The sequence below is a fragment of the Ctenopharyngodon idella genome, chromosome 19 (assembly GCF_019924925.1).
Source record: "Ctenopharyngodon idella isolate HZGC_01 chromosome 19, HZGC01, whole genome shotgun sequence".
Taxonomy (NCBI): Eukaryota; Metazoa; Chordata; class Actinopteri; order Cypriniformes; family Xenocyprididae; genus Ctenopharyngodon; species Ctenopharyngodon idella.
The window spans coordinates 27,342,799-27,368,534 of record NC_067238.1 but is presented as its reverse complement, the minus strand read 5'-3'; the positions used below and the strand labels follow the sequence as shown (position 1 = coordinate 27,368,534).

Sequence of the window (25,736 nt, the reverse complement as noted above, 5' to 3'; positions counted from 1 at the left end):
ATGTAGAATGAGAAATAAGATGGTATTTCAGACCATCAACATTACAATCACCCTGATAAACTGGCAAATTTACTTCTGTATGATCTCACCGTGAGCGCTGAGTGGTCTTTAACCTGGTGTTGTGTTGATTTCCCAAGCCTCAGAAGAACTGAAATTTAAAAAATAGACAGAGAAAGGCAAGCAAAATGTAAATGTCTACTCCGAGCTGGAACACAAACCAGGAGAGGGTCCAGGGCTTTGGCTACTTTCCCTCTGCCCCGCTGGAGAAGGAGGTGTCCAGATTGTGGCCACAAGCTAAACCAATTCAACCTCAGTTCCTTCTTACAGGGTATCCCTGGCAACGATGGCGTACCAGGGAAACCGGGTCCCCCCGGCCAAGCAGTGAGTAACCAGACAGGGGGAGGAGCTAGTGGAGTGCAACAGCTTTAAGTATAAAAACACAGATCAAGGAGCCTTGTTGGTCGACTTCTGTGTTAGAAGGGGAGCAGGTTGGGCCTCTTTGAACTAGTGCGGGGAGACGGAGCTCGCTAGAGGTGATTCACGAGGACAATAGCAATGACGAGCTTTTTTATAATACAAAAAAGAACCAGTAAGCATTTGTAAGGATCTTAGCTCAGCACTCTGTGAGGCGTCTCTGTTGCAGTGTGTCCTTTATGGCCGCCGATGGTCCCATTACCCTTTCAGTGTTAACTCACAGTCTCCGAGGCTTTGTGTAATGGTAAACACTGCCATTGTGTTGAGTTACGGTTAGGACGGCCATTACTGTGAGTGATGTGCGTACAGAAAGAGCCATTAGATCTTTGGTTGAAAGCAGGATTTCGGCATTAATGGCCCCGTCTCTCCGCATGCATATTTTCTCAGCTGGCCGGAGGCCCATCCTGGAATCAGAGCTCCGGGCTTCCAGCCTGCAGCGGAAATTTGGCCGGACTTCAGTCCTGGTCCGCTCTGCTCCACTTCTATCGGCAGAATCCGACCACCAAGTTCTTCCAGAGCACAATCAGATCTAAACCATGTTATTCTTTTAACTCTCATTCGCCAACCCCCTAAAACAAGCTTAATCCCAAAGCTAGTTCATTAATATTCAAAATTAATTCTGACATTTACAGCCAAAAACACTAAATAGTTCAATTAAATGAGTAACAAATAACACAAGGAATTCAAATGGTCCTCTTAAAAACTAAAAAAGCAAAAGCATATTAAAATCGTAATTACAGTAGTTTGGACTAAAAGTAATTGGATGGCATAAGGTGCTATCATACGAGTGGTCCTGGAATGAAACCACTTTACAGTGGAGAGCCCAAACCAGCCGGTGGTGAGAGAAGATGATGTACTTGAAGCACATCAGTATCTGGATGCTCATAGCACCTTCAAGAGCATCTGAGGGCCACTCTCATCCTCGGTCAAGCTCTCGGGTTCAACTGTAGTTAGAGTAATATTCCAGTCCTCTATACCAAAAAGGGCCAATTGCGTGAAATATATTGGTTCAAGTTGAAGTGGAATTTGAGTTGAATTCCTTAAAATGCTATAAAATACTCATTACATACTCCACATGAGTTCACATTGTGGGTGTTGCACATGGGAATGTTAGGAATTGTCTGTTTTTGTCCTTCTGGATATCTTGGCCCTGTTTACACCTGGTATTAAGATGCGTTTTGGTCAATCGGATCACAAGTGGACGACGCTAAATACAGGTGTAAACAGGCTCTAAAACGCTTTGAGCTTGTCCACTTTTGACCACTTGCAGAGGTAGTCGAAAACGCATTCGACCGGATTGCTTTCATAGTATAGACGCTCATGTGGTTGAATGTGTTCGAACAGCCGCAAAAGTCTGCCTACTTTCCGCCTGACTTCATACGTAAACATTATGGGAAGTGTGCTAGCCAGATGGTATTTAAACTTTGTTGGCTGAAGACCCAAGTTTGGTTTGAAGACGAAAAACGTACCAAACATTTTCTGGGCGTGTTCATATTTAAATTTCACGAGCTTATTTCATCCATTAGATCAAAATATCTGAAAAAACCCACACATTAACCCATCCATAGACCCTCCTCTCGAAAAAATCAGGACAGAAGTGGCTGAAAGTGGACAGAAGAGATGGATTAAAATACCAGGTGTAAACAAGTATGTGTCTCACTCGTCTACTTGTGATCTGATCGACCAAAAGGCATCTTAATACCAGGTGTAAACAGGGGAATTTTGTGCTCTGAAACTAATGCTTATTAAAGAAGGATGTGAAAGTAACTTCTTATCCATGCTGTAAATGACCAACTAGCCTAATATTTCCAACCATAACTAATTACATTTTCATTTACATGTTTATAGATGCAATTAGTCAGCAAACTGTTTTGAAATGACAGCTTAATAAATGTAGCATAATTCTCAGATTTGTTTCTGAATAATTTCATGCAAAATAATTCCCTTATTAAAATGAGATTTATGTTATTAATGACATAATGAGATCATAACTTCATTGTAGATTTCAAAGCAATGCTTTCAAAAATAACTTTTAGTGTACTACATTGCTTTGGTCTCACCATAGTCACTTTCTTCTGAACTTTTGATGATAATTGCACATTTAGTTGTTGTGAAATGAAAAAGTGTTTTTGATGCTGTCACCATGTCTGACTGATTTCTCCATCTTGCAGCCTCCTGTTCCTCTGCCTCAGGATTCAGCTTCCACAGACAAGGTAAGCAAACAGTCTAATCTGCATCTTTATATTAACTGCAGGTGTTCAACTTTTACAGCATTATTAGTATGCATATGTTATGAAACACTGGTATTATCTGGTAATGTGTATAGAAATGTACACATTAGTATTCGTTGGTATGGTGTGAATACCAACCCCCAAATAATACACATACGACAGCAAGACATCGATGCCATGTGTGCATTTTCATTTAGAAGATTTTTAGTGCTTCAACCTTTTTTATGCCAAATAGCCCTTGGTGGATAGAGAGATGATATGGGGAACACCTGATGCACATTGCACAAAAGCAAGTGCTGCATTTTAAGCCAGACATATTTCATTTCAAGTATCCAACTATATAAATACATAGTTTATGATGCTTTCATGGCAATGCCATTAAAATTTGATTTTAACTACAATTAAAAAATTTGGGGTCTGTAATTTTTTATTTATTTATTTTTTTTTTTAAAGAAGTCCCATCTGCTCACAAAAGCATCATTTATTTGATCAAAAATGCACTACAACAGCAATATAGTGAAATATTATATTTTAATATATTTAATATATTAAAATATTTAATATATATTTTAAAATGTAATGTATTCCTCTGATGGCACAGCTAGTTTTCAGCAGCCGTTACTCCAGTCTTCAGTGTCACATGATCCATTCATGTCGTTCTCATGCTCAAGAAACATTTCCTATTATTATCAATGCTGAAAACAATTGTGCTGCTTAATATTTTTGTGGAAACCATATACATTTTTCAATATTCTTTGATGAATAGAAAGCTCAAAATAACAGCATTTGTTTGAAATAGATAACATTTGTGCATTCTTGCTAAATAAAAATATTCAAAAAATTAGAGCATTTTATGGAAGCTTGTTTCTGCCACTAAATAAAAAAGGTAATTGCAACTTTTTATCTCACAATTATGACTTTTTTCTCGCAATTGCGAGATTAAACTCTTTATTTTAATAAAGTCATATTTGCTTCTTACAAAGTCAGAATTGCGAGATATACTTTTTTCTCAGAATTGTGAGTTCATATCTCACAATTCTGACTATAAGACACAATTGTGAGTTTATATCACGCAATTCTGACTTTATAACTCACAATTGAAAGTTTAAATCTCGCAATTCTGAGAAAAAAAGTCTGAATTGTGAGATGCAGACTTGCAATTGCGAGGAAAAAAGTCAGATTTGCGACATAAGTCACAATTACCTTTTTAATTGTTTTATTTCATGGCGGAAACAAGCTTTAATAGCATTCTTTTCTGCAATATGTTGCTTAAAAATCCCTGTCTGATGTTCAGCAGATGCATTTAAGATGTTTAAGATTTTATTTAGATGGTTGTCAAATGTTTGTAGAAAAATAGGACACTTGAAATAGAACATAATTTTGAATAATCTTTTTCACCTATGTCTCAGTGATGTATTAGTGCTGTTTGGGTAGAAGAATATCTCTGATTAGAGTCGGTTTAAAACTGATTTATTTTATAAACCCTAGTTTTTTGGCTTTGAAACCTTGAATTGGATTCTGAGGTTTGGATTCTTTCAAACTGGCATGTGAGAGCATGATATTTAACAAAATATCCTGTGTTTATATTTCATGCATACTCCTCAGTCTGTCTGAACCTCATTACTCTTCAGCAATGACATTCACTTGTATTTGCATGCCGATGCTGCGTATTTATTGTTCATGTGCTCCTTGAAGAGACTACACATGTGTTCCTGTCATGTGTATGCTTCACTATAGGAGGGCTGTGGCGAATGCTCCAAGGGCCTACCAGGTGTGCCCGGCATGGTGGGCTCTAAGGGCGAGAAGGGAGATCAGGGCAGGCCTGGCGCTGTGCCCTTAGAAGGATGTGAACGGGTGAGAGGGATGAATGATGGATGATCTGTTTGGTATTAAACAGACAAGGGTGTGGGTTTGTGTTCTTAACATTGATTTGTTCACACTTGTTTTGTGTTTTCTGTATGGTATTCCTTTTCGATTTCTACAATACCCAATGGTTTTGTACAACATATAGTATTGTAAACCCATCTCTATGATCACCTTTACAGTGTTTTCAGTCGGTGCAGAGAGAGGAAACACCAAGCGGGCCTGTAAGTTTGTGGATAATAATATTCTATTATAAATAATAATTGTTTATAAGTTAATAGTTAAAAAATAAAATATTCAGTTAAATGTTGCTGTTCATCATGTTTTTTTTTACCTAATGTATAGTTATATAGCCCCTATTATACTATTTTAAAGCTTCCTACAGTAGATTTACATGCATCCAAGGTCAAAAACATTTTCTTATGATATATATTGCAGCATCACCTCTTTTCTCACACTGTCTGAAATGGTTTGATAAAGGATTCAGTCTCTCTAAACCCCTTCTTTCTGAGAGCCTGCTCTGCTCTGATTGATCAGACGGTCTAGTCTCTTGCGATTGGTCTACCGCTTATAGTGCATGTTGGAAACAAAACGGCCATTACCATATCTGAATTTTGGCTCTGGAGGCTTCCTCAGCACTTGTATACACAGTGATATGAACAGTAACGACACCGTCGGTTTTAACATATCAGTCTCATCCTTTAGAAATGCATGCACTTTGGATTTGCTTTCGCATCGCAGAACACAACATATTCTCGACATGTCGACAACACGAACCGATAAAGACCATTGGTGGGCATGCAAATTTGTTACAAACCTATGTAGGTTCTTGCAGGAAGTAAGACTGGCAGCAGCAAGTAAGAACAGCAGCATTTAGCTAAATATTTCACATAGGCAGTTAAACAAAGGCTCGCACTGAATCAATGAATCATTCTTTTGAAATGGTTCATTTACATGAATGTCCAAACGACCCAGTTCACTAAATGAATCAGAATGCTAGAAAGAACACATTAGGAAAGTGTTATATCACGCGATACTGCTACTCACTGGAAAAAGTAGCTTGTTACTTATTTTGAAAGTAGCTGAGTTACTATCACGCTACTGAGAATTGTAATTTATTCCATTGTACTGACACAAAAAACTTCCCTTACATCACATAAAAGTCATAAATTATTTTCCTCTTCAAATTGTGCAAGCATTTTTTTTATTGTAACCCTTTATGTCTGCTCAATGTTTTTAGACAGGTAACAGCGGTCAGTGTGTTGGTGCACCAGGGATTCCCGGATACCCAGGAACCCCAGGAGCCAAAGGAGAACCGGTAAGAGATTCAGATAACAGTTTCATTAGGGGCTTTCGCACCGAATAGTTCTAGGAACTCAGTAATAGGAACTAGCCACTAGAAATGGTTCCCAAGAACTAATTTCTCCCCCGGGCCATGTTCTTGGTTGCATTCACACCGGGAATAGGAACTCTAAAGCGGCCAACAGCAGTGTCTTTAAGCCCGGCATTTACAAACGCTAAAAACCGGTGGATGGAGGATGCTGTGATCGGAGCTGTGTTTGTTGTATGTTGTGGGTTTCGTGATAACGGAGATGGAATGTAAACGCATAATTTATGCGACTGAAAGAGCAAAAAGTGGGGCTAAGAGATGAAATTTCCTATGACAACTTTCAATATTACATATCATCGAGGCGGAGAGAAGAACACAACCCTGCAAACAACAGGTATATGCAGGTTATCGCTGTTTTCCATGTTCGTGAAGTAAATATGTTTACACGGCTTTTTAAAAATTGCCGGGTGCCAGTGTTTGACATGTGTTTGATCAATCAATGTACACTTACATCACAGATAGTTCCTATAGTGCTGGTTTAGACCCTACTCTGAAGTAAGAGTTAATAAAGGAGTTCCTAGAACTAAAATCATTCCTAGTTCCTGCGGTGCGAACACGGCAAAATCCGGGTACTTCAGCCAATAGTTCTGGGAACTATGAAAAGATTCCTCCGGTGCGAAAGGCCCTATTAGTACCAGTGCCAATTAGAGAGGATAAAAGAGCTCTGCTTCACCCTAACTCTTGCTATCAACACAATACTCTAATTTTATAAGCAAATATTATATATAAAAATTATATATAACACACTCAAAATCTATTATTCTGTCCCATTTATTACATTTATAAACCTTATCATCTTGACTCATGAATATTAATTAGGTGATGTAATGTATGCCCAGTCATCCTAAATGATTTGCTGAAAGCCAATTAGGTGGGCGCTAGGCAAAGTAGCATTACTTACCGCCTGCACGTTCATTCAGTTCATTGCTGATGCAACCGGCTGGCAGAGGCTCCTGCTCGGTCTTAGTCATCATGTTGAATTGCCAGCAATGATTATTTTCCAAAAAAGTGTCCCCCCCCCAACCCAGTTATAATGGTTGCTCCGCCTATGTTCTATAAAACATTATCCTTGTCTGTGTTCACTGTAGGGTCCCAGAGGTGAGCGAGGACCCCCTGGTCTTGTTGGAACCCCGGTAAGTTTCCTCTTTCCCCATTATGCTCCAGATTGTCTCCCTAAAAGGCAATTTCTGGCAGGATTCCCTTTTTTTTTTTTTAGACCTCTTTTCTTAGAAACTGAGTCTGAGTGACCTCAGATGGCTTTCAGAGTACAGTCCGTATCATAAGAGACAAGCCAATGCTGAGACCTTGTTTCAGAAGTGCAGCATACGGTGAACTGCTCTGCATGACTTCATTTAGTCATTAGCATTTAGTCCCACGATGCAGTGTTTGTTTGCACGATCTATTTTCTTTCAGGTTCAGTGTTTTCAATTAGGACAGACCAAGAAGTAAAAACAGCACAGTAGATACTCTTTGCTGTGAGGTTAGAGAGCCCCCTACAGGTTTGGAAGGGAAATGCAGAAGGTTTTCCAAAAGAGTCCAAGAGAGAACCTGTGCCTAACCTAATTTCAAGATGGAAATGAGAGTTAAGACTTTGTGCCCGTTTTAACTTGTGTGCACTGGCTAGGGAGGATTCTTATTATAGAACAGGAGTCTGCAACCCTTTTTTGATATGAAGTGCCATTAATTATTTTTTATTTATTTATTTTTTTACTCACTGTGCAATATGTATATGCACTTTTTGTTGTTGCTTTTTTTTTTAAACAAATTAATGTTGTTGTTTTTTTTCCAGAAAGAATGACAGTAAAGACATTCACATTGTTACAAAATATTTCTATTTTAAATAAATGCTGTTCTTTTAAACGTTCTGTTCATCAAAGAATCCTGAATAAAACAGTATTTGGTTTCCATAACAATATTAAGCAGCATAACTGTTTTTAACATTGATAATAATAAAAAATGTTTCTTGAGCACCGAATCAACATATTAGAATGATTTCTAAAGGATCATATGACACTGAAGAGTAATGATGCTGAAAATTCAGCTTTGCCATCACAGGAATAAATTACATTTTAAAATATGTATTAAAATTGAAAACATTTAAATTGTAATATTATTATGCTGTGACATTTGTATCAGTTATTGCTCTGCAAAAAAGCAAAAAACTCACTGAAACCCATAGAAAGTTTATTGTGATTCACTTAGAGCTGTGCATTGGTCCGCACAAATTGTCCGTAATGCACAGTTCTGTTGAGTTTCATCACACTTTAGTACTAACATCACATTCAGTTCAAAACAAAGTGAAACGGGCTGCGTGACAATGAGAAATGAAGAGGTAGATTAGGATACAGGTGCAAGGGACTTTTTATTAGGATTGCTTATATTTGTTTGTTTGTTGATTTTGCCCATTATAAAAGAATATGTTTCTAAATGTTGTTCTCTTATTATCTGTCTTTCATAGGGCAATATTGGTTTCCCTGGTGCTCAAGGACCCCCTGGCCTGACTGTAAGTCAAAGCACACCAACTCACGATCGGCTCAAACAAACACATTCAGAAGATGTTTAATTACCTCAGAAAACCAGCTCATCTTCTCTCATGCGGCATAATAAATGCCATGACAGAGAAATAAAACTGTACTGTTGTGGTTCTCGTTCAATTATCTCTCCATAGCCATTGTGTATGTGGTGCTGACAGGTTATTTCGCAACTCCTAGAATGGCATGTTTTAGCAATGAATTGGTGAATTGAGTCTGAGTCAGAATGGATTTTATTTTAATGTTGTCCAGCTTTATGCTTTGTGAGCTTTATCTGACTCTAATGCGTTTCAATCGAGTCTGAAACAACAAACTCAGCGGTGTAGATTTTTTGCTGGTTTTTTTTCTTTTCCTATTAGCACAGAAAAACAGAAAATAAAGATTTACAGTATAGGCTGATGTTTTCCAAATTGAAATTTTCTGTGGAATTGATCCACTAATAGAATGATATATAACTGAACCACCGAGGAGACTGTGCAGTCAGCAAGATTCAAGAGAAAAACAGAAAGACATTGGCAACAGAGACAGGGGCATTTTTCCTCTTTTCTTCTAGCTTATTATTTAAAGATGAAGTCAAATACTCCCTCTCCTATTTCTGTTTAATGTACAGAGACAACTATAAGTGAGCCATTATTAAGTTCCTGAAGAGTCTGAACATTGGCTCTGTGACAGTTTCTTTCAGTTCTTTCTTTGTTGGAGTGGTTTATGTGATATTTCAACATCTGGCTCAACCAGTGGTGTGAATTTGGAACGGACTACTTTAATTATTCATAAATTAAACAAGTTAAAGGGGACCTATAATGCCCCTTTTACAAGATGTAATATAAGTCTCTGGTGTCCCCAAAATGTGTCTGTGAAGTTTCAGCTTAAAATATCCCACAGATCATTTATTATAACTTGTCAAATTTGCCCCTATTTGGGTGTGAGCAAAAACACGCTGTTTTTGTGCGTGTCCCTTTAAATGCAAATGAGCTGCTGCTCCCAGCAGCTCCCAGGGCGGAGCTTTAACAGCTCATGCTTCAGTTGCTCAACAACAAAACTTGAGAATCTCATGCAGCCAAAATGAGGATTGTCAGTAACGGTGTTCAGCCTTACATTGTTCAAACCGGAGTCGACACTGATGGAGAGACTCAGGAAGAAGTTACATCTTTTAGAATGCAACTGGACATTTCTGAATGGTTAGTGGATAAATTTATGTAGTCGCTGTGGAGTTGATTCAACTCATCGACTAGCATGTGCCGTCATGTTAATCGTTTGAGCAAATCCAGCATTGAATTGACCCTCATTTGTGAAGCAGTCCGGCGTAAAATGACAGCATGGTAACCACGCTGTACTACAACAACTCTTCCTCTTCTCTAAAGCAGCCCAACATGGCCTCTCCTCCTTTGTTGCGTGTTCCCGGGGGCAGGGTTTATGTAAATTTTGGGTTTGTGATGTCACCAACCCGGGAAGAAGCTTGTTATACTCCCTGTTTGTTGTAGTCCTTAAAAAACGATTTCTGTAAAAGAAAATATCTCCCTTTGCATTGAACTTTGAGCGTCGTAACTTTGCAGATGTTGTTTATGCTCAAACAGCAACATTACACACTAACTAAAGTTAAAAAAGTGAAATCATAATCAAAGACCCCTTTAAACAATTTTTAGATTTGCTGCTGGTAGCTCTTAATTTCATTTTTATTATTAATGCAGTTTTATTTTTCTTTATGACATTGTGATCCATTTGCCCTTGACCTAGCTAAGTAAAATATCCCTACAAAAATGTTGTTTTCTTCCCACAGGGCGTTACTTTACTTACAGTTTTTCTCAATCGATTTTAACTAAGGTCAATGCGTTTAGACAAAGTAAATAGGAACAGTCAGTCTTGGAACATTATGAACTGTTTAGATCACTATGTTAATTGTTTAAAGATCATTGACCTTTCTTTAGGGAAATGTGTTAAATCGATTAAGAAAAAAAAAGATACAACTCTGAGTGTTGTATCTATGCAGGAAGCATTTACTGATTGATCATCCAATATGATATTCAGCTCAGGTCTACACCATATTCATTATGTTTGCAATTGCTTGAAGGCATGTTTTGTCCCGTGACAAGGAAAAAACAATAAAAACAAAAACTCTGCATCATTTGGCTGTGTTTTTGGAATACAAATGACATTAATTCATTTTCTTTACTTTCAACCCCTGCTTATGAAATAAATGGCAAACTGGTGGCAGATGTATAAATTGTTTTGTATTGTGATTAAAATTAAAATGATCTGAACTGCAAGGCGGTGGGAAACCATAAGTATTCTCCAGCAAGACCAAAAAGGCGGCTGATTAATGTGTGATATTATAATATTAATATTTTTGCCGGCTCTGTCTCTAATGCCTCTTTGCTTTTTTTTTTTTGTTTTAAATCAAAGGGTCAACAAGGTCAGAGAGGCACAGATGGGCTTCCAGGACAGAAAGGTGAACAGGTGAGTCAACTTAAAGTATATGTCTTGAGTAATTCAGGAATATATGGGTCAATGACATAACGTGCATATTTTTTTTGTCTAAGTGTATTATTTCCTTTTAAAATAATTTAATAAATTCATGACATATATCACTTTATAAAACCTATTTAGTTTGAATTTATTTTTATACATTTAAATAATACATATTATTTTATGTTTTGTTATTTTAAACCCCAAAAATGTCAGGTGGTGCAACTGTCTGGACAAATGAAAACTATGAAATAAGAAAACTATTTAAAATTGTGTCTTAATAATAAAAAAATAAAAACTAGATACTATGGAATCATTTTAGGTTTGAAACCTTTCATATAAACTAATTTCATAAATATCAGTAGTTTTAAAGTTGTTGAGATAATTGAAAAATTTTGTCCAGCAATTTGTATATTCTCAAATGTCAGGGTGTCACAACTCCAAACATGGCTCTTTTATTATGGATTGACAAGGACCCCAACTTATCCTTGTGGCAGAGTGAAAAGTTTTGTAGATCTCTCTCAAATACTGATAAAAACTGCTAATTTCAGGTATAGGTAGGTTGGTACACTTTCCATGTCAGGTGGTACAACTATAGTATATACATACAACTATTTGGTCGTTCTGGCGCATGTTAATTAATGTTCGTGACTCAAAATATGCATTACACACAATATCAGTTTTAAAAAGATAAAAAAAAACACCTTTTTTGAAGCTTTATTTGTCAATGACCCATATACTAAAAAGGTGCCAGTGCACAGTTTGCTGTATTATTGAGTGGTTTTGATATTTTATCTAGGGTTCACCAGGAAATCCTGGCTATCCTGGCACTATGGGACCACCTGGACTCCCTGTAAGTGGAATTTTCTCAAATGACCAGATGCAGAGGTATCATACATTAGTGTTTTGTGACAGGCGGGATAACTGCTAAATGTTTGATTGGCGGGTTGAAATCGGTTTTATTTTTTTTTCCAGGGACTTAAAGGAGAGCGTGGCAGTCCAGGCACTGTGGGGCAGAAAGGAGAATCAGTAAGAACGCTCTGTTTGAACAATGTTAAATTTACAGTGTCCATATTATTCAGTGACTTTCATAGTTTCACACAGTACAAATGTCTTGAAATGTTTGAAACTCATGTTTAAATGTGTATAAATACTCTGTAGTTCAAAAGTTTTGGGTCGGTAAGATTTATTATGGTTTTTGAAAGTTTCTTATGCTCACCAAGGCTGCATTATTTAATCAAAACTGCAGTAAAAACAGTAATATTGTGAAAAATTATTACAATTTAAAATAACAATTTTTTTATTTAAATATATTTATAATGTAATTCATTCTTGTGATGGCAAAGCTGAATTTTCAGCAGCCATTACTCCAGTCTTCAGTGTCACATAATCATTCAGAAATCATTCTGATATGCTGATTTGCTGCTTAAGAAACATTTCTTATTATTATCAATGTTGAAAATAGTTGTGCTTCATAATATTTTTGTGTAAACCATGATGATTTTATTCAGGATTCTTTGATAAGTAGAAAGTTCAAAAGAACAGCATATATTTAAAATAGAAATCTTTTGTAACAATGTAAAAGTCTTTACTTTCATTTTGATTATCTTAATTTGTCCTTGTTGAATGCAAGTGTTAATTTCTTTAAAAATAAAAAAATCTTACTGACCTCAAACTTTTGAATGGTAGTACGCACATGATATGCACAAAAAATACCTACTTTTCAGACCAACTAACCCTTTATTCTCCTTTTATTCTGACTGTCCTTTGGGGAGTTCAAGCCACACAGGAACACACGCAGAGGAAATCTTATAATGACTTCGTAAACAGTGTTTGAAACTTTGCACTTGTTTTATAGGGTCCACCGGGATCTCCAGGGTTATCAAGGACCGGCTGGCCCAGCAGTGAGTAAACATCCAGTTTTAATGCTTCACGTATACTCTGACCCTCAATAGCACTGCACTTGTCTTTTTTATCATTGGCTTTTTCAAAACAAACCCTTATGTCTATCTTGGATGGGTGATAATCAAGCACGGTATATGTTAGATGCCAGATTCCCTTTTGTATTCTCTTTGTAAGTAATAACTCTCAGATCAAAACAAGCTAGCTTCAAACATTTCATAGATTCAATGCGAAAAAATGTTAGGAAAACATAAATTTACGTTCTTTCCTTTCTCAAAAAGATTCAGCATTGTTCTCAAAAGCTGTGACAACTCGTAGTGTTAAACGACATACGTTTTCTTGACTGGCAGGGTCCTAAAGGGGAAGCTGGAACATCAGGACCCGTGGGACCAAAGGGAGATCAGGTATGAAAGCATGTCACTGATATATTAGCAACAAAAATCTTTCTTTAAAATATGTTTCTATATCCGTCATATCCCTTGATATCACATTCTTGTGATACCTTATTCTTTCATAATACAATATGTAGAGCAAGTTGTTCTGTTTGCGTTTTCAAATTTACAAGCCTAAGATCTGAGAAGTGTTCTAAACACGTACCATTTTTTCCTGGAAAATAAATATTTACAACTTTGTGTATCCACTCATATTCCCAGGTGGATCACCTTCATTTTGTTGCTTTGATTTACGAACAGTAACAGTGATGCACACAGTAACAGTTCTCACATCTTTTGTATACAGGGCTTCCAAGGATCCCAAGGATTCCCAGGACAACAGGTGGGATTTCAGTCATTATAAGTCATCATTCAGTCACTATTTCCCTTACCTGTCATATAGAGTCCTCCCACTCGTATTCTGGTATGGGACGCCCACTTTTCATAATCCAATCAATTCCTGATGGATGAAGTCAAGTTTCGCCCAACATTTTTTTTATTCAATATCCTGTTTCATTCGAAAATAGAATAGAAATAGAATTAATACTGACATCTGAATTCTGAAATAAGCTTCATCTTTCTGTATATGCTAATGGTACAAACCAAGATCTCTTACTGTTGCCTTCATGTCTCCAGGGTCCTCCAGGTTTTCCGGGAAAAGCAGGTCCTCCGGGCCCACCAGGACCACAGGCTGAGAAAGCAAGTGACAGTTCTATAATGCTTGAACGTACATTGATGAATGAAATTATACCACATAGGTGACATTCCTCGCTTGCGTCAGAGATAAATATATAAGAGCAATGACATTTGATGGATGATTCACCATTAACATTCATCTGCATTATCTCCAACAGTCACTTTCACAAACAAGCACTCTGACATACCGCACTTTGGACGTAAAACATGTGGAATGTAGATGCTTCTCTATCAAGCACTCACCTTACTTTATCTACTCCACTAGGGTACTGCTGGAGCTCAGGGCTCACAGGGACCCACAGGTCCCCCAGGATCACCCGGGTCCCCAGGCATGCCTGTGAGTATCAGAATCCTCTGGATAGACTCCTATTAAAGCAGACATACAGCCTATCATGCCTCTGAATTAATGAAAACTTTGACTAAATAATCATTTTGTTTTGCTTTGCATTTTGTGTTTCTTTAAAGGGACCACCTGGAATGGAAGGACTAGATGGCAAAGATGGAAAACCAGGTTTAAGGGTCAGGAAAGAAAAAAAAAATTATTACCACATGTATTTTTGCAATATATATACTGTATATATATATGAGCAATATCACACAAGTAGCTGTGCGATATGGCTGTATATCAGCACGGCTGTGATTCAGGCATAGGTAATCACAGCGTGCTGATATACTGCCATATCACACGGCTACGAGTGTGATATTGCTTTTATACAACAGTTCAACAGCACGAGTGTGTAAATAAATAAGGAATAACAACGGAGTGTCTTTAAACCCTCTTTTGTGCAGAACTACTTCCTTCCGCCACGGATTCAAATCTCAAGTTGACAGTTTGACCAAGCCTCTGTTACTAATTCTAAAACTTCACTTTAGAGCTAGTAACAAAGTTGTGTCCCTCCATTGAAAAATACTCATTGTATTTTGTACAGTATTAATGAGAGAGAGTGAGAGAGAGAGAGAGAGACATTACCCGAGCGAGCATTACCTGTGTCTGATACAACATTCATTCTTTAGGTCAATGTCCATAATATTATATCCATTATAAAAATCAGTTTGAATGTACGCTTCAAGCAATCTTTCTATTTGTCCTTTTTACAGTTGAGGAAATTTTCCATAACAGCGCTAAAACAACGTCCTTTTTTAAGTCCCTTTCAATTGAAAAGTCTCTTGCGACCGACTCATTCACTTGTAAAATTTGCCGCCATCTAATGGCGTATTAATGTAACTTTCACTCAATCCATATTACGCACTGATGGACCCTTTCTCAATACCAAATACAACATATTATTTATATAAAATAATATTTATTGAACAACAATATTTAAATTAACAACAATAGCCATTATAAATGACAATAGGAAATAAACACAATTGTACAATTCAGTCAAACATACAAAAGCAGTGCTCTTCAGGATGTAAATATAGCCTTTATATTAAATTATTACATTTATCATAGCCCAATTCAATTTGCTCAGGAAGAAGTAATAGATAAATAAGACTAAAGATTGCCCGTTTTATGTACTCAAAATGAATTATATCTCATGTTTAACCACTATAAGAGCCAGCGGCAAATCCCCAAAGCACTGGCCGCGTTGAAGCTGTTCTCGGCGGGTACACGAGCACTGAATGGCCGCTGACGACCTAGAGCTCGCATCTCTGAAAGCGTCAAAACATTGACAGTCGCTTCAAGCAGAGTGATACAAACGGTAAAAAGATAGGAGGTGCTGTTATTACTAGAATATTGCATAACTCTCAGCCAAACAGATTTGAGAACCAGAAAGAACTACATATATATATATATATATATATATATATATATATATATATATATATATTCCCAGGAATATATATATATATGTATGTATGTATGTATGTATGTATGTGTGTGTGTGTGTGTGTGTGTGTGTGTATATATATATATATATATATATATATATATATATATATATATATACACATATATAATTTGTCTTGTTTTTGTCGCAGTTGTTTCTATTTTTCTCCATCTTTTTTATTCTCACAATCACACAGGGTGAACCAGGACCAGCTGGCCCTGCCGGACCCAGGGGAATACCGGTATTATCCGTGCCATATTTTCATATTTTCACTTTCCAAGTTCTTTGTAGATTTTATCAGTGACACATGAATACAAAAATCAACAGTTGGAACAAAGCCTGGAACAAAGAACAAAGTCAACTTTAATTAAGCGTCTCCAAGGAGGAGCTTGACTTGCTTTGGACTTCTCTGATTGGAAGAGGCTCACTGTATAATTGTTTCTTATTCCAGGGTTTCAAGGGCATCAAAGGGCACACAGGTCTCCCAGGAATGAAAGTACGAGCCTTTTCTTGAGTTTCATAGACTTGTCATTATTTCTATTTGAAAATTTTAGTGCATAAATGAATAAAAGATGAAAGTTTCCATTGATCCTGTCTTTAAAGCTGATGTATGTAATGTGTTTGATGTTATAATACTTTCTTTTAATGAGCAGAGACAACCACAAGTAAGCCATATATGAGCTGAAAAGTGTAATTACTGCATTTTTTTATGTTGTTCTGTCTGTTTAAATGGCCAAACATGTCAACTTTGAGCTCAACCTATGGTGTAAGCTTGGAGTGGGACTATAAGAAACAATCATTATTTTTTAAAAACTGTTTTTATTTTGTCTTTTTACATATTTCTTTGTCTTTTATGCTGCATTACCCATCTCTTTTCCTCATTGTTATCTGTAGGGAGATAGAGGACCTCAGGGACCAGCTGGAGCAACAGGAAGGCCTGGTCTAGAGGTAAGCTGTCTTCTATTAGATAGATTGCCACTGCACCTTTAAATGTGCTATAGATTTCTCTACAAATGCTCTATAGATTTCGGATAATGAAAGAATGCTCTGAAAATAGGTTTCTGCACCCTTAAACCAGAAACATACTCTATGTAAGTAAGCAAACAAAGATGCAAATGCTTGGCCAATGTATTGCAAGCATGTGATCCCATTGTACATTCCTGTTTGTCATGTGTGGCAGTAACAAATCTCAGTACTCAAGGGAATGACTGAGTTAGCTCTTTCTTGCCAAGCCATTTCACTGTTCTATTCAAACAGAATGGAGATGAAGAAACATACTTATGTGTAACTGATTTGTTCAGGAGTATTCTATTTAAACATTTGCTTTATCATGATAGTAATTAGAAGACAATTTAAGCTTATGTCCGTAATAAAATATGGTGGTGCCGGCAATATTTAAAATATAAAATATGGCGGCACCGGCAATCCTGAGAATGAAACACATACTTGCATGATTGCTATGAATTGTGATCTGACACATGTCTGGATAATTAAAAACTTTTTTACTTGCATTTCAGGGTGATCCTGGTTCTCCTGGACCTCAAGGACCACCTGGAGCTCCAGGACATGTGGTAAGTATTTAAAATATTTTATAATCTCTTTTCTTTAGTTTGTACATATGCACTGCCATTCAAAAATAAACGTTTTTTAAAGGTTTAAAAAAAAAAAATCTCTTGTGCTCAGCAAGGTGGCATTTATTTGATACAGTAAAAAAAACAAAAAAAAACATAATATTGTGAAATATTTTTACAAATTAAAAGAACTGGTTTCTATTTTAATATGTTTTCAAATGTAATTTATTCCTGTGATGGCAAAGATGAATTTTCAGCAGCCATTTGCAATAAGTATTAAAAAAGGAAATCTTACAGACCTCAAACCTTTGAACGGTAGTGTACAGAAAAATCCCTTGAGAATGTGATGGCATAATGCTTGCAACTGGAAATTTCTAGGGTGCTGCCGGATCTTCAGGGCCACCGGGACCAGTTGGGGCACCTGGAGTGGTGAGCAAAATTGTCTTCTAAAACAGATAATGTGTCAGTGATGTTTTTAATGAGTTGGATGCTTTACTGTGTCTTTTTGTTCTTTACTAGGGCATTAAGGGAGAAAAAGGTGAGGCGGGAGAGAGAGGACTGGCTGGATTACCTGGTCCACCAGGGATGCCAGGTCATCCAGGGCAGATGGTCAGTACCTAAACTTAGTTTGTTTACATTAATATTTACCATAAGTTTTTTTTTTTTTTTTTTTTTAGATTCTAATTAATTTATTCTTTCAAACCTTTTTTTCTGTAGGGTGAACCAGGAAGTGATGGAGCGGCGGGTAAAGACGTAAGTGTCTGCTTTGATTTGCATCAGTATATGACCTTATAAACACGCAAATTTGTAAACAATTTACACAAATGCACATCATAGTGTGATTAAGCCACCATTCCAAAGAATCTCTCCAAGTTGGTACAAAAATATGTTTCTTTGACTGTTGGATTTTTTACCTCTGCCTCATAGAAACCAGAATTACTTTTATTTGGACATTTGGACAAAACTGAAAGGTTTTTCCTTTGCTTTTTTCTCGTACAGACAAAAGCAATGCCAAAATTTAAATTCACACGGATCTGCGAAAACGACTAAAAATGCTGTATTATTCATGCCAGGCCAGTAGTTGGCAATGTCACTTTGTAAAGAATCACTACGCTCCTATAGACTGAACACGTAATACACATGTGGATGACGTCACCATTTTCACAAATTCGCGTTTTTGTAGTTTACACAGAGACGATAACTGTATCTTTTTCAAAAAATTGCACTGCATACAAAATCGCGTACTTTCTAAATAGGTACTACATTTAAATTTGAATTTACTTCGCGACCGTTAAAAAGGTATGCTCTATATATTATGAATATGGGTAGTAACTTTCTAGAAACTTAATTGGATTATTATTACTTCCAGTTAACAGATAAATGCCAGCTGTCTTATTCAGAATTCTAGAAACTTTCTAGAAGCATAATTGGATTATTAAAATCAGGTTGATTCAATTACTGTATATTTACACATTCATAATCGAAATATGGCCGAATTCCAATTGATAAAGAATGTTCTTGCGCACCTATTCACAATGGTTATTACTGCAAAACTCTGTACTACTTGTCCCAGTTTCACTCCTCTAATTATTTGTAACCACAGGGAGCCCCAGGCCTGCCAGGAGAACCTGGTCTTCAGGGACCGAAGGTAAGGTGCATTGTTTTCACATCTCTGTTATTAATGTCTTTGCACCATTGAACGCTGTCATCTTTTCACATGCATTTGGATACATCTTATTCAGGCAAAAGAGAGCGTTTCCCCCTCCCATCAATGTGTGCTCAACACATTCTGTTAGTTTTTGTGCTTACATTTGTTCAATGAAGTTGTCAGGTGGCTCCATCTGCAATCACAAGAGCCTGTTATCTAACCTCACTTTGCTTTCACTCTTTATTTTTTTTACCCACATCTGCCACAATAGCCTGTTTGAACACCACTCTCAGCTTACATGGTGACACCATTATGCTCTGTAATAAAGCCATACAGGAGCCTCTATCTGTCACTGTGACAGGACAGCATTGTCAAGTTTTTAAAGTTTAGGCTTGGATGTGGTGAGAGCAGTGCTTTTCCCCCGACCCATTAGCAGAATCCCTTAAATGTGTAAACAAGTGACTCAACTACTACATGTACAACATCAGTGTTGGGAATGCTACTTGAAACTGTAGCTTTACAAGCTACTTATAAATTAAAATATTAAAACTGTCCTTTCCTAAACTACACTTTAGCTTTTAGCAAAAAGTAGCTACATTGAAGCTATCAAAGGTGCAATGTGTAAAATTTGGGAGGATCTATTGACAGAAATGCAATGTAATATACATAACTATGCTTTCAGTGGTGTATAAAGACCTTACATAATGAACCGTTATGTTTTTATTACTTTAGAATGAGCCATTTATATCTACATACACCGCGGATGCCCTCTCCATGTCAAGTTGTCATTTTGCGCCAGCATGTTTCTACAGCAGCCCTAAATGGACATACACTCTACAGAGCACGTTTCATCACTATGTTGTTGTTCTTCTAAATCGTTCGTGTTTTTAGAGGCAGATTGCATCGTCACTATGTTGAATACACACAAAGAAGTAGTAGTAGTAGTCATCTGGTTTATTAGAAGCAGAGACCGTTCTTTGTTAGAAGTAGGAAGAAACCTCATTGCTTCACTGGTTAACGTACTCTGTACTGTCTCAGACGATGACATCTTTGTCTTGTGTCAGCCAGTTGCAGTTCGCAACCTCACCGCTAGATTCTGCTAAAATTTACACACTGCACCTTTAAGGTGGCAATATCTTTTTAAATATAACTATAAATATATTTAAATATATTTTAATACAACTATTAGCATTAATCAACATTTGAAGAGATAAGTTAGTACTAAGTGCAGCCAATGAAATTAGACAAGGTCATAATTTATAAAGCCAAACTAAAAACATAACAATGAACAGCAGCAACTAAATATATATCCACAAAAAGAAGACATGAAATGCAGAGTTAAAAACAAACAAAAAAAATCAAAAGTTGTTTGTCTATTTTAGGCCATTTTCTAAATGAATTTCAGTGAAAAAAAAAAAAAAAAAAAAATCTTGCTCAGCTGCTAAAAAACTAAAACTATTAAAAAGAAACATTTTGGTTAATTAAAATAAAACTGAACTAAAAACTTTCTGAACTTATATTAATGCAATAAAATAAGCTGAAGTTAAAGTACTAAAATTACTAAAACTGAAATAAAAATGGATCAAAACTAATATAAATTTTAAAAAAGATAATAAAAATCATTTAAAAAACTAATAAAAATGAAAAAAAATAAATAAATAAAGTGGTTGAAACACTGTTTGAGAGATAACACATAAACATATCTATGCATAGATCATCTCTTCTTCTGCGCTTTTTCCTGTTGTGCCGGTAAGCAAACAGCGTTGCATTACCACACGCGCCCCCTTCTGGATTGGAGTGTGGATTCCCTGTGACTGACTGTATTCGTCGTCGGACTGTATGCACCTAATCGTGATGGTTCGGGACGTATATGTACTGTTACACCCCTACAGTATACATAAGTTGACATTTGTGAACATCGTAAAATGGAGTTTTGTGAGAAATCAACAGCATATTTATTTTGATGTGAATAAAAACGAGGCTGTGAGGGACAGAAGTACAGCACAGCACATACAATACGTTATACTGTCACATTCCTTTTTTTATTTATTTATTTTTTTGAAAAGACACATTTTCAATGTTTTAAAAGCAAAGCCACACTACAATACAGGCCATTAAAGCTATCCCTCATTCATCTGTAGTCTACCCTGAATAAGCTATATTGATTAATCAATAGCTAATTCACTAAAAAAAAATAATAAATAATAGTTATATAAAAGTATATAACCGGCAGAGGGCTTTAGAAATTAGAAAATTTACAACTGAATGCAAACCAGAATGAAATTATAGGGCACAATTATAGCCCTCACTGTATTCACGCTAGCCACCCTTATCATAAAAGTAGATAGGATAGACCTTGAACATTTTGTTTTGTGGACTGTATAGTGCTGAGTTTCTATATAAAGCCTATTATGCGGTGCTATTACAGGGATCATTGAGTAGCCTGTGGTCATTGTCCTAGAGTCACCTGTGTGATAAATCACAGCTGCTCCTTTGATCCTGTCCAGGGTGAAGCAGGGGCTGCAGGGCAAAGGGGACCCCCCGGAGAGCGCGGCCGTCCCGGCCCACCAGGCGGAGGCTTTGGTTTTGGCTCAAAAGGACCAGAAGGGATCATAGGACCAGCCGGACCCCGTGGCGAAAGAGGAAGCCCCGGTTCACCTGGACCAGCTGGTTCCCCCGGAACACCAGGAATCCCAGGCAATGATGTGAGGCTTATTCAGTGATGGTACACAGTAGAGCTGCACGATTAAATCGGATAAAACCACAATTGCGATATATATGGCTTAGTGCATTAGTGCATCACAAAGGCTGTGATTTAATTAAAAAAATATATATATATATATATGCTCTGTGTATTTCAGAGTGAAGCACAGTTTTATTAATTTAATTAATTGACAGAAACAGTTTCTAACAGTTTTCTGACTATTGCAGAATAGTATATGCAGTATATGAGTATTTTAACTTTACAATGTTTTTTTTTTCTTTTTTTTCAGGCTGTTGTAAACTATGATGACTTAAAATCCTTCATCAGACAGCAGGTCATAAAGATCTTTGACGGTGAGAGAACTTTTGTGACCAGACATATCTGGATGCTGAAAAATGCACTAAAAACTTTGTTTTTAGATGGTTTATTTCACAGAGAAAGTGTCTTAGGATGGTTTTCGAAGTTTATTTGTTCCCGCAGAGCGCATGGGCTACTACATGTCACGAATGCAGATGCCTGTGGAGATGGTTTCATCCCCTGGCCGACCAGGACCCCCAGGGAAAGATGGAAATCCAGGCATCCAAGGTCCCCCGGGGATGCCGGGCCGCCCTGGGCAGATCGGCCGTGAAGGAAGGCAGGGACCCATGGGTCCACATGGTAAGAGGAACTAATGTTTCCTACAGCGGTCCAATGTTCCATTTGCCCAGTCTTCCACATGGATGCTTTCATATGTGTCCCCAGGTACTCCTGGTGTAAAGGGAGAGAAAGGAGATAAGGGTGTAGGAGAGATGGGAGACAGTGGCCCTCCGGGTGCTCCAGGTCAGTTTTCAAAAATGGAGGTCATTTTCCCAACTTTATTCTTCTGTCATACTGTAATTTCTTTCTCATTCCTTCCATCCCTCTAAGGTGTTCCTGGTCCTCCTGGTTATGGTAAGATGGGACCACCAGGTCCTTCAGGTCAGCAGGGCATTCCCGGAATTCCTGGACCTCCAGGACCCTCTGGACAGAAGGGCAAGGATGGCCGTTGTCACCCGTCAGACTGCATGAGTATGCCTGTGGAGTACAATCCCAAGGGCCCGTCTCCCAAAGGTCCCATGTACTAGAAGATGGTTTAAGAGAAATAAAAGATGGAGGATGGTACCCCAAGATTGACATTCTCACAATTACCTACCTGTACCTGCTAAGGCTTCTGAGAAGATCCATGGAGAACCAAAGGATTAATGTGCATTTCCTTTCCACATGATGCAATGCCAAAACACTGGTTCACCGCGAATGGGGGACATTTGTAAGTTATTGTCTGCTGTTGAACCAGTGAAGACATCCCAAACTTGAGTGCCTTAACCCCTGGAAACTGTCCCATAATGCCACGCTTGCATCATAAACTGTTTTTATGCTTTATTGTTACAGTAAATTGAAGACTTTTAGTTCCCTGGACAAATAAGGTGTTGAAAGTCATTATCGGTGCCCTGATTTATTCATCATTCAACTTTTTCATTTCTTTACTAGCCCCCACAAGAGATATTGGTTGTCTTTTGACACTTCACATCAGTCTTCAAGGCCCTTTATTATATTTTAAAGCAATATTCTGAGTTAAATACAAGTTAAAATCATCTATGGCATATTGAAGCTTGTTTCTGCCATGAAATAAAAAAATTGTGACTTTTTATCTCACAGTTCTGACTTTTTTTCTCTGAATTGCGAGATATAAACTCTCAATTGCGTGATATAAAGTCAAAACTGCGTGATATAAAGTCAGAATTGTGAGTTATAAAGTCAAAATTGTGAGATATAAACTCGCAATTGTGTGTTATAATGTGCAGTTGTGAGGAAAAAGAGACATTCTGACTTTTTTTTCTCAGAATTGCAAGTTTATGTCTCGTAATTCTGAATTTATAAGACTTAATGGTGCATTTGATGCAGTTCTGACTTTATAACTCACAATTGTGAGTTTATATCTCGCAATTCTGAGAAAAAAGTCAGAATTGTGAGATAAAAAGTCACCATTACCTTTTTTATTTTTTTATTTAGTGGCGGATACAAGTTTCCATAATGCCATGCTGTTGATTACTGCAGGGATTATTTTGACTCATATACTGCTTGTGAAACTTTTTTTTTTTTTTTTTTTTCGTAACAAAATGAGGTATGAATCACAATGTTTTTCTGTAGAAATCGACATCATGCCAAAGATGCTGTTGATATGGCTTGTATTGAATCTGGAATATTCCTTTAATAATGTTTTTGTGAGGGGGTCGTTTTGGCAGCTGCTAATTTTGTTATTTTACTGCTTTGGCAAAGACAATGTGGCATAAATATCCATCTGTTTCAAATGAATAATTCCTTCCATAGTGTGAGCCATTTAATATAAAGTAGTTTGATGTTATCATTAGAGGCATAGATACAATTGCCCTAATTAATTATGTTAATTATTCAAAATGAACTTCCCCAAGGGCTTGTGTTGTACATATTCATATTTATATGTAATGGCTTTTTGTACTTTTTAAAAAATTGACATCAGCATGGCAGCCCTTTTTATTGTCGTCTCAGATATTTTGGAATAATTTTATAAGCTCTAAACAAATGGATGTTTTGTAAAGGTAGGTTTTATATGCAATTTTGGGTTAGAAAGCAATTTTGTGACGTATCACCGGACGGAAAGAGATTTTATTTTTATAAGAGTATTTCAGTGACACCTATCTCTCGATGAGCTCTGTGATGACATCTCCTCCTCCACCACTCTGGACTCTTAAACTTGAATTTATATTGATATACTGTACCACTTGCAGCTGAACCATCATGTGCTTCTAGAACACTCTAATCTTAAATATGCTTTGCTAAAACACACCAGATCCCCAACCTTCACAGTTCAGTCATCTCTGAAGCAAACGGCATCTCTTATTCTCTGCTGCGTCAGCCAGTCTGATGCTTTTACATTCTGCACTTTATCACTCCCTCGGACTGTATGCGTGTGTGAGTGTGTGTGAAGATAGAGAGAAAGAATCTGTATCTATATTGGGAGGATAGCTGAAAAGTTTTTAGCAGAGCCATTTACAATTTTCAAATTACGCATTTTTCATGAAGTGAACGCTATCCGCATGCTAATTTCAGATTGGCCTTTCAATCTTTTATTTATCCCAAGCTTTAAAAAATCTCCCCCTTCATCATGCAACTCATCATAGTGCTATTTGTAAGTCAGTCATTTGTGTGCAATTTTTTTTTTTTTTTAAAGAAACTTAAGAGAAGCAATAAAAGTTCTGAAAGCAGTTACAGTATATGGACTCGTTCACTCACAGGTCTGTCAATCCCAAAACAACATGTTTATATATCTATCTTTAGTTTGTAGCCATAGCAACAGATTTGTTTTCAAAGGATGACTAAAATGTCTCAATGCTTGAGCCCAAGGGTAGAGTTTCCAGGTACATTTTTAACACTGTATATATAACAGCATATGATGATGGTGAGGGCGTGAATTTGCAAATAGAAATAACATTGCTTAAACTGAAAAGAGGTGAGGATGTTAAGAATATGTGATATTTGAAACATTAGGTGTGTCCCGAATTACGCACGATACACTATGCACTTACACCAGCCACTTTATTAGGTATACCTGTTCAACTGCTTGTTATATCTAATCAGCCAATCACATGGCAGCAACTCAATGCATTTAGCCATGTAGACATGGTCAAGATGATCTGCTGAAGTTCAAACTGAGCATCAAAATTGGGAAAAAGATTTAAGTGACTTTGAATGTGGCATGTTTGTTGGCGCCAGACAGGCTGGTCTGAGTATTTCAGAAACTGCTGATCTACTGGGATTTTCACACTCAACCATCTCTAGGGTTTACAGAGAATGGGCCGAAAAAGAGAAAACATCCAGTGAGTGACAGTTTTGTGGGCAAAAATGCCTTGTTGATGCCAGAGGTCAGAGGAGAATGGCCAGACTGGTTCTAGCTGATAAAAAGGCAACAGTAACTCAAATAACCACTTGTTACAACCGAGGT

At 37.0% G+C, this 25,736-nt stretch overlaps 1 protein-coding gene across 1 annotated transcript in view; it reads left to right on the top strand.

Moving 5' to 3' along the window:
- Positions 1 to 24,999, top strand: part of col16a1 (collagen, type XVI, alpha 1) — an 80,498-nt gene extending 55,499 nt beyond the window's left edge. The window contains 30 exon segments of the mRNA XM_051872744.1: positions 328 to 381; positions 2,646 to 2,687; positions 4,443 to 4,559; positions 4,751 to 4,792; positions 5,809 to 5,886; positions 7,047 to 7,091; positions 8,417 to 8,461; positions 10,890 to 10,943; positions 11,752 to 11,805; positions 11,928 to 11,981; positions 12,811 to 12,828; positions 12,830 to 12,856; positions 13,205 to 13,258; positions 13,593 to 13,628; positions 13,922 to 13,984; positions 14,247 to 14,318; positions 14,447 to 14,500; positions 16,013 to 16,057; positions 16,268 to 16,312; positions 16,711 to 16,764; positions 17,334 to 17,387; positions 17,766 to 17,816; positions 17,907 to 17,996; positions 18,105 to 18,140; positions 18,991 to 19,035; positions 21,543 to 21,740; positions 22,029 to 22,092; positions 22,220 to 22,396; positions 22,481 to 22,558; positions 22,646 to 24,999. Of these exon segments, the coding sequence (XP_051728704.1) occupies positions 328 to 381; positions 2,646 to 2,687; positions 4,443 to 4,559; positions 4,751 to 4,792; positions 5,809 to 5,886; positions 7,047 to 7,091; positions 8,417 to 8,461; positions 10,890 to 10,943; positions 11,752 to 11,805; positions 11,928 to 11,981; positions 12,811 to 12,828; positions 12,830 to 12,856; positions 13,205 to 13,258; positions 13,593 to 13,628; positions 13,922 to 13,984; positions 14,247 to 14,318; positions 14,447 to 14,500; positions 16,013 to 16,057; positions 16,268 to 16,312; positions 16,711 to 16,764; positions 17,334 to 17,387; positions 17,766 to 17,816; positions 17,907 to 17,996; positions 18,105 to 18,140; positions 18,991 to 19,035; positions 21,543 to 21,740; positions 22,029 to 22,092; positions 22,220 to 22,396; positions 22,481 to 22,558; positions 22,646 to 22,842 (2,043 nt within the window). The 3' untranslated portion in view covers positions 22,843 to 24,999.
- The last annotated feature ends 737 nt before the right edge of the window (positions 25,000 to 25,736 follow it).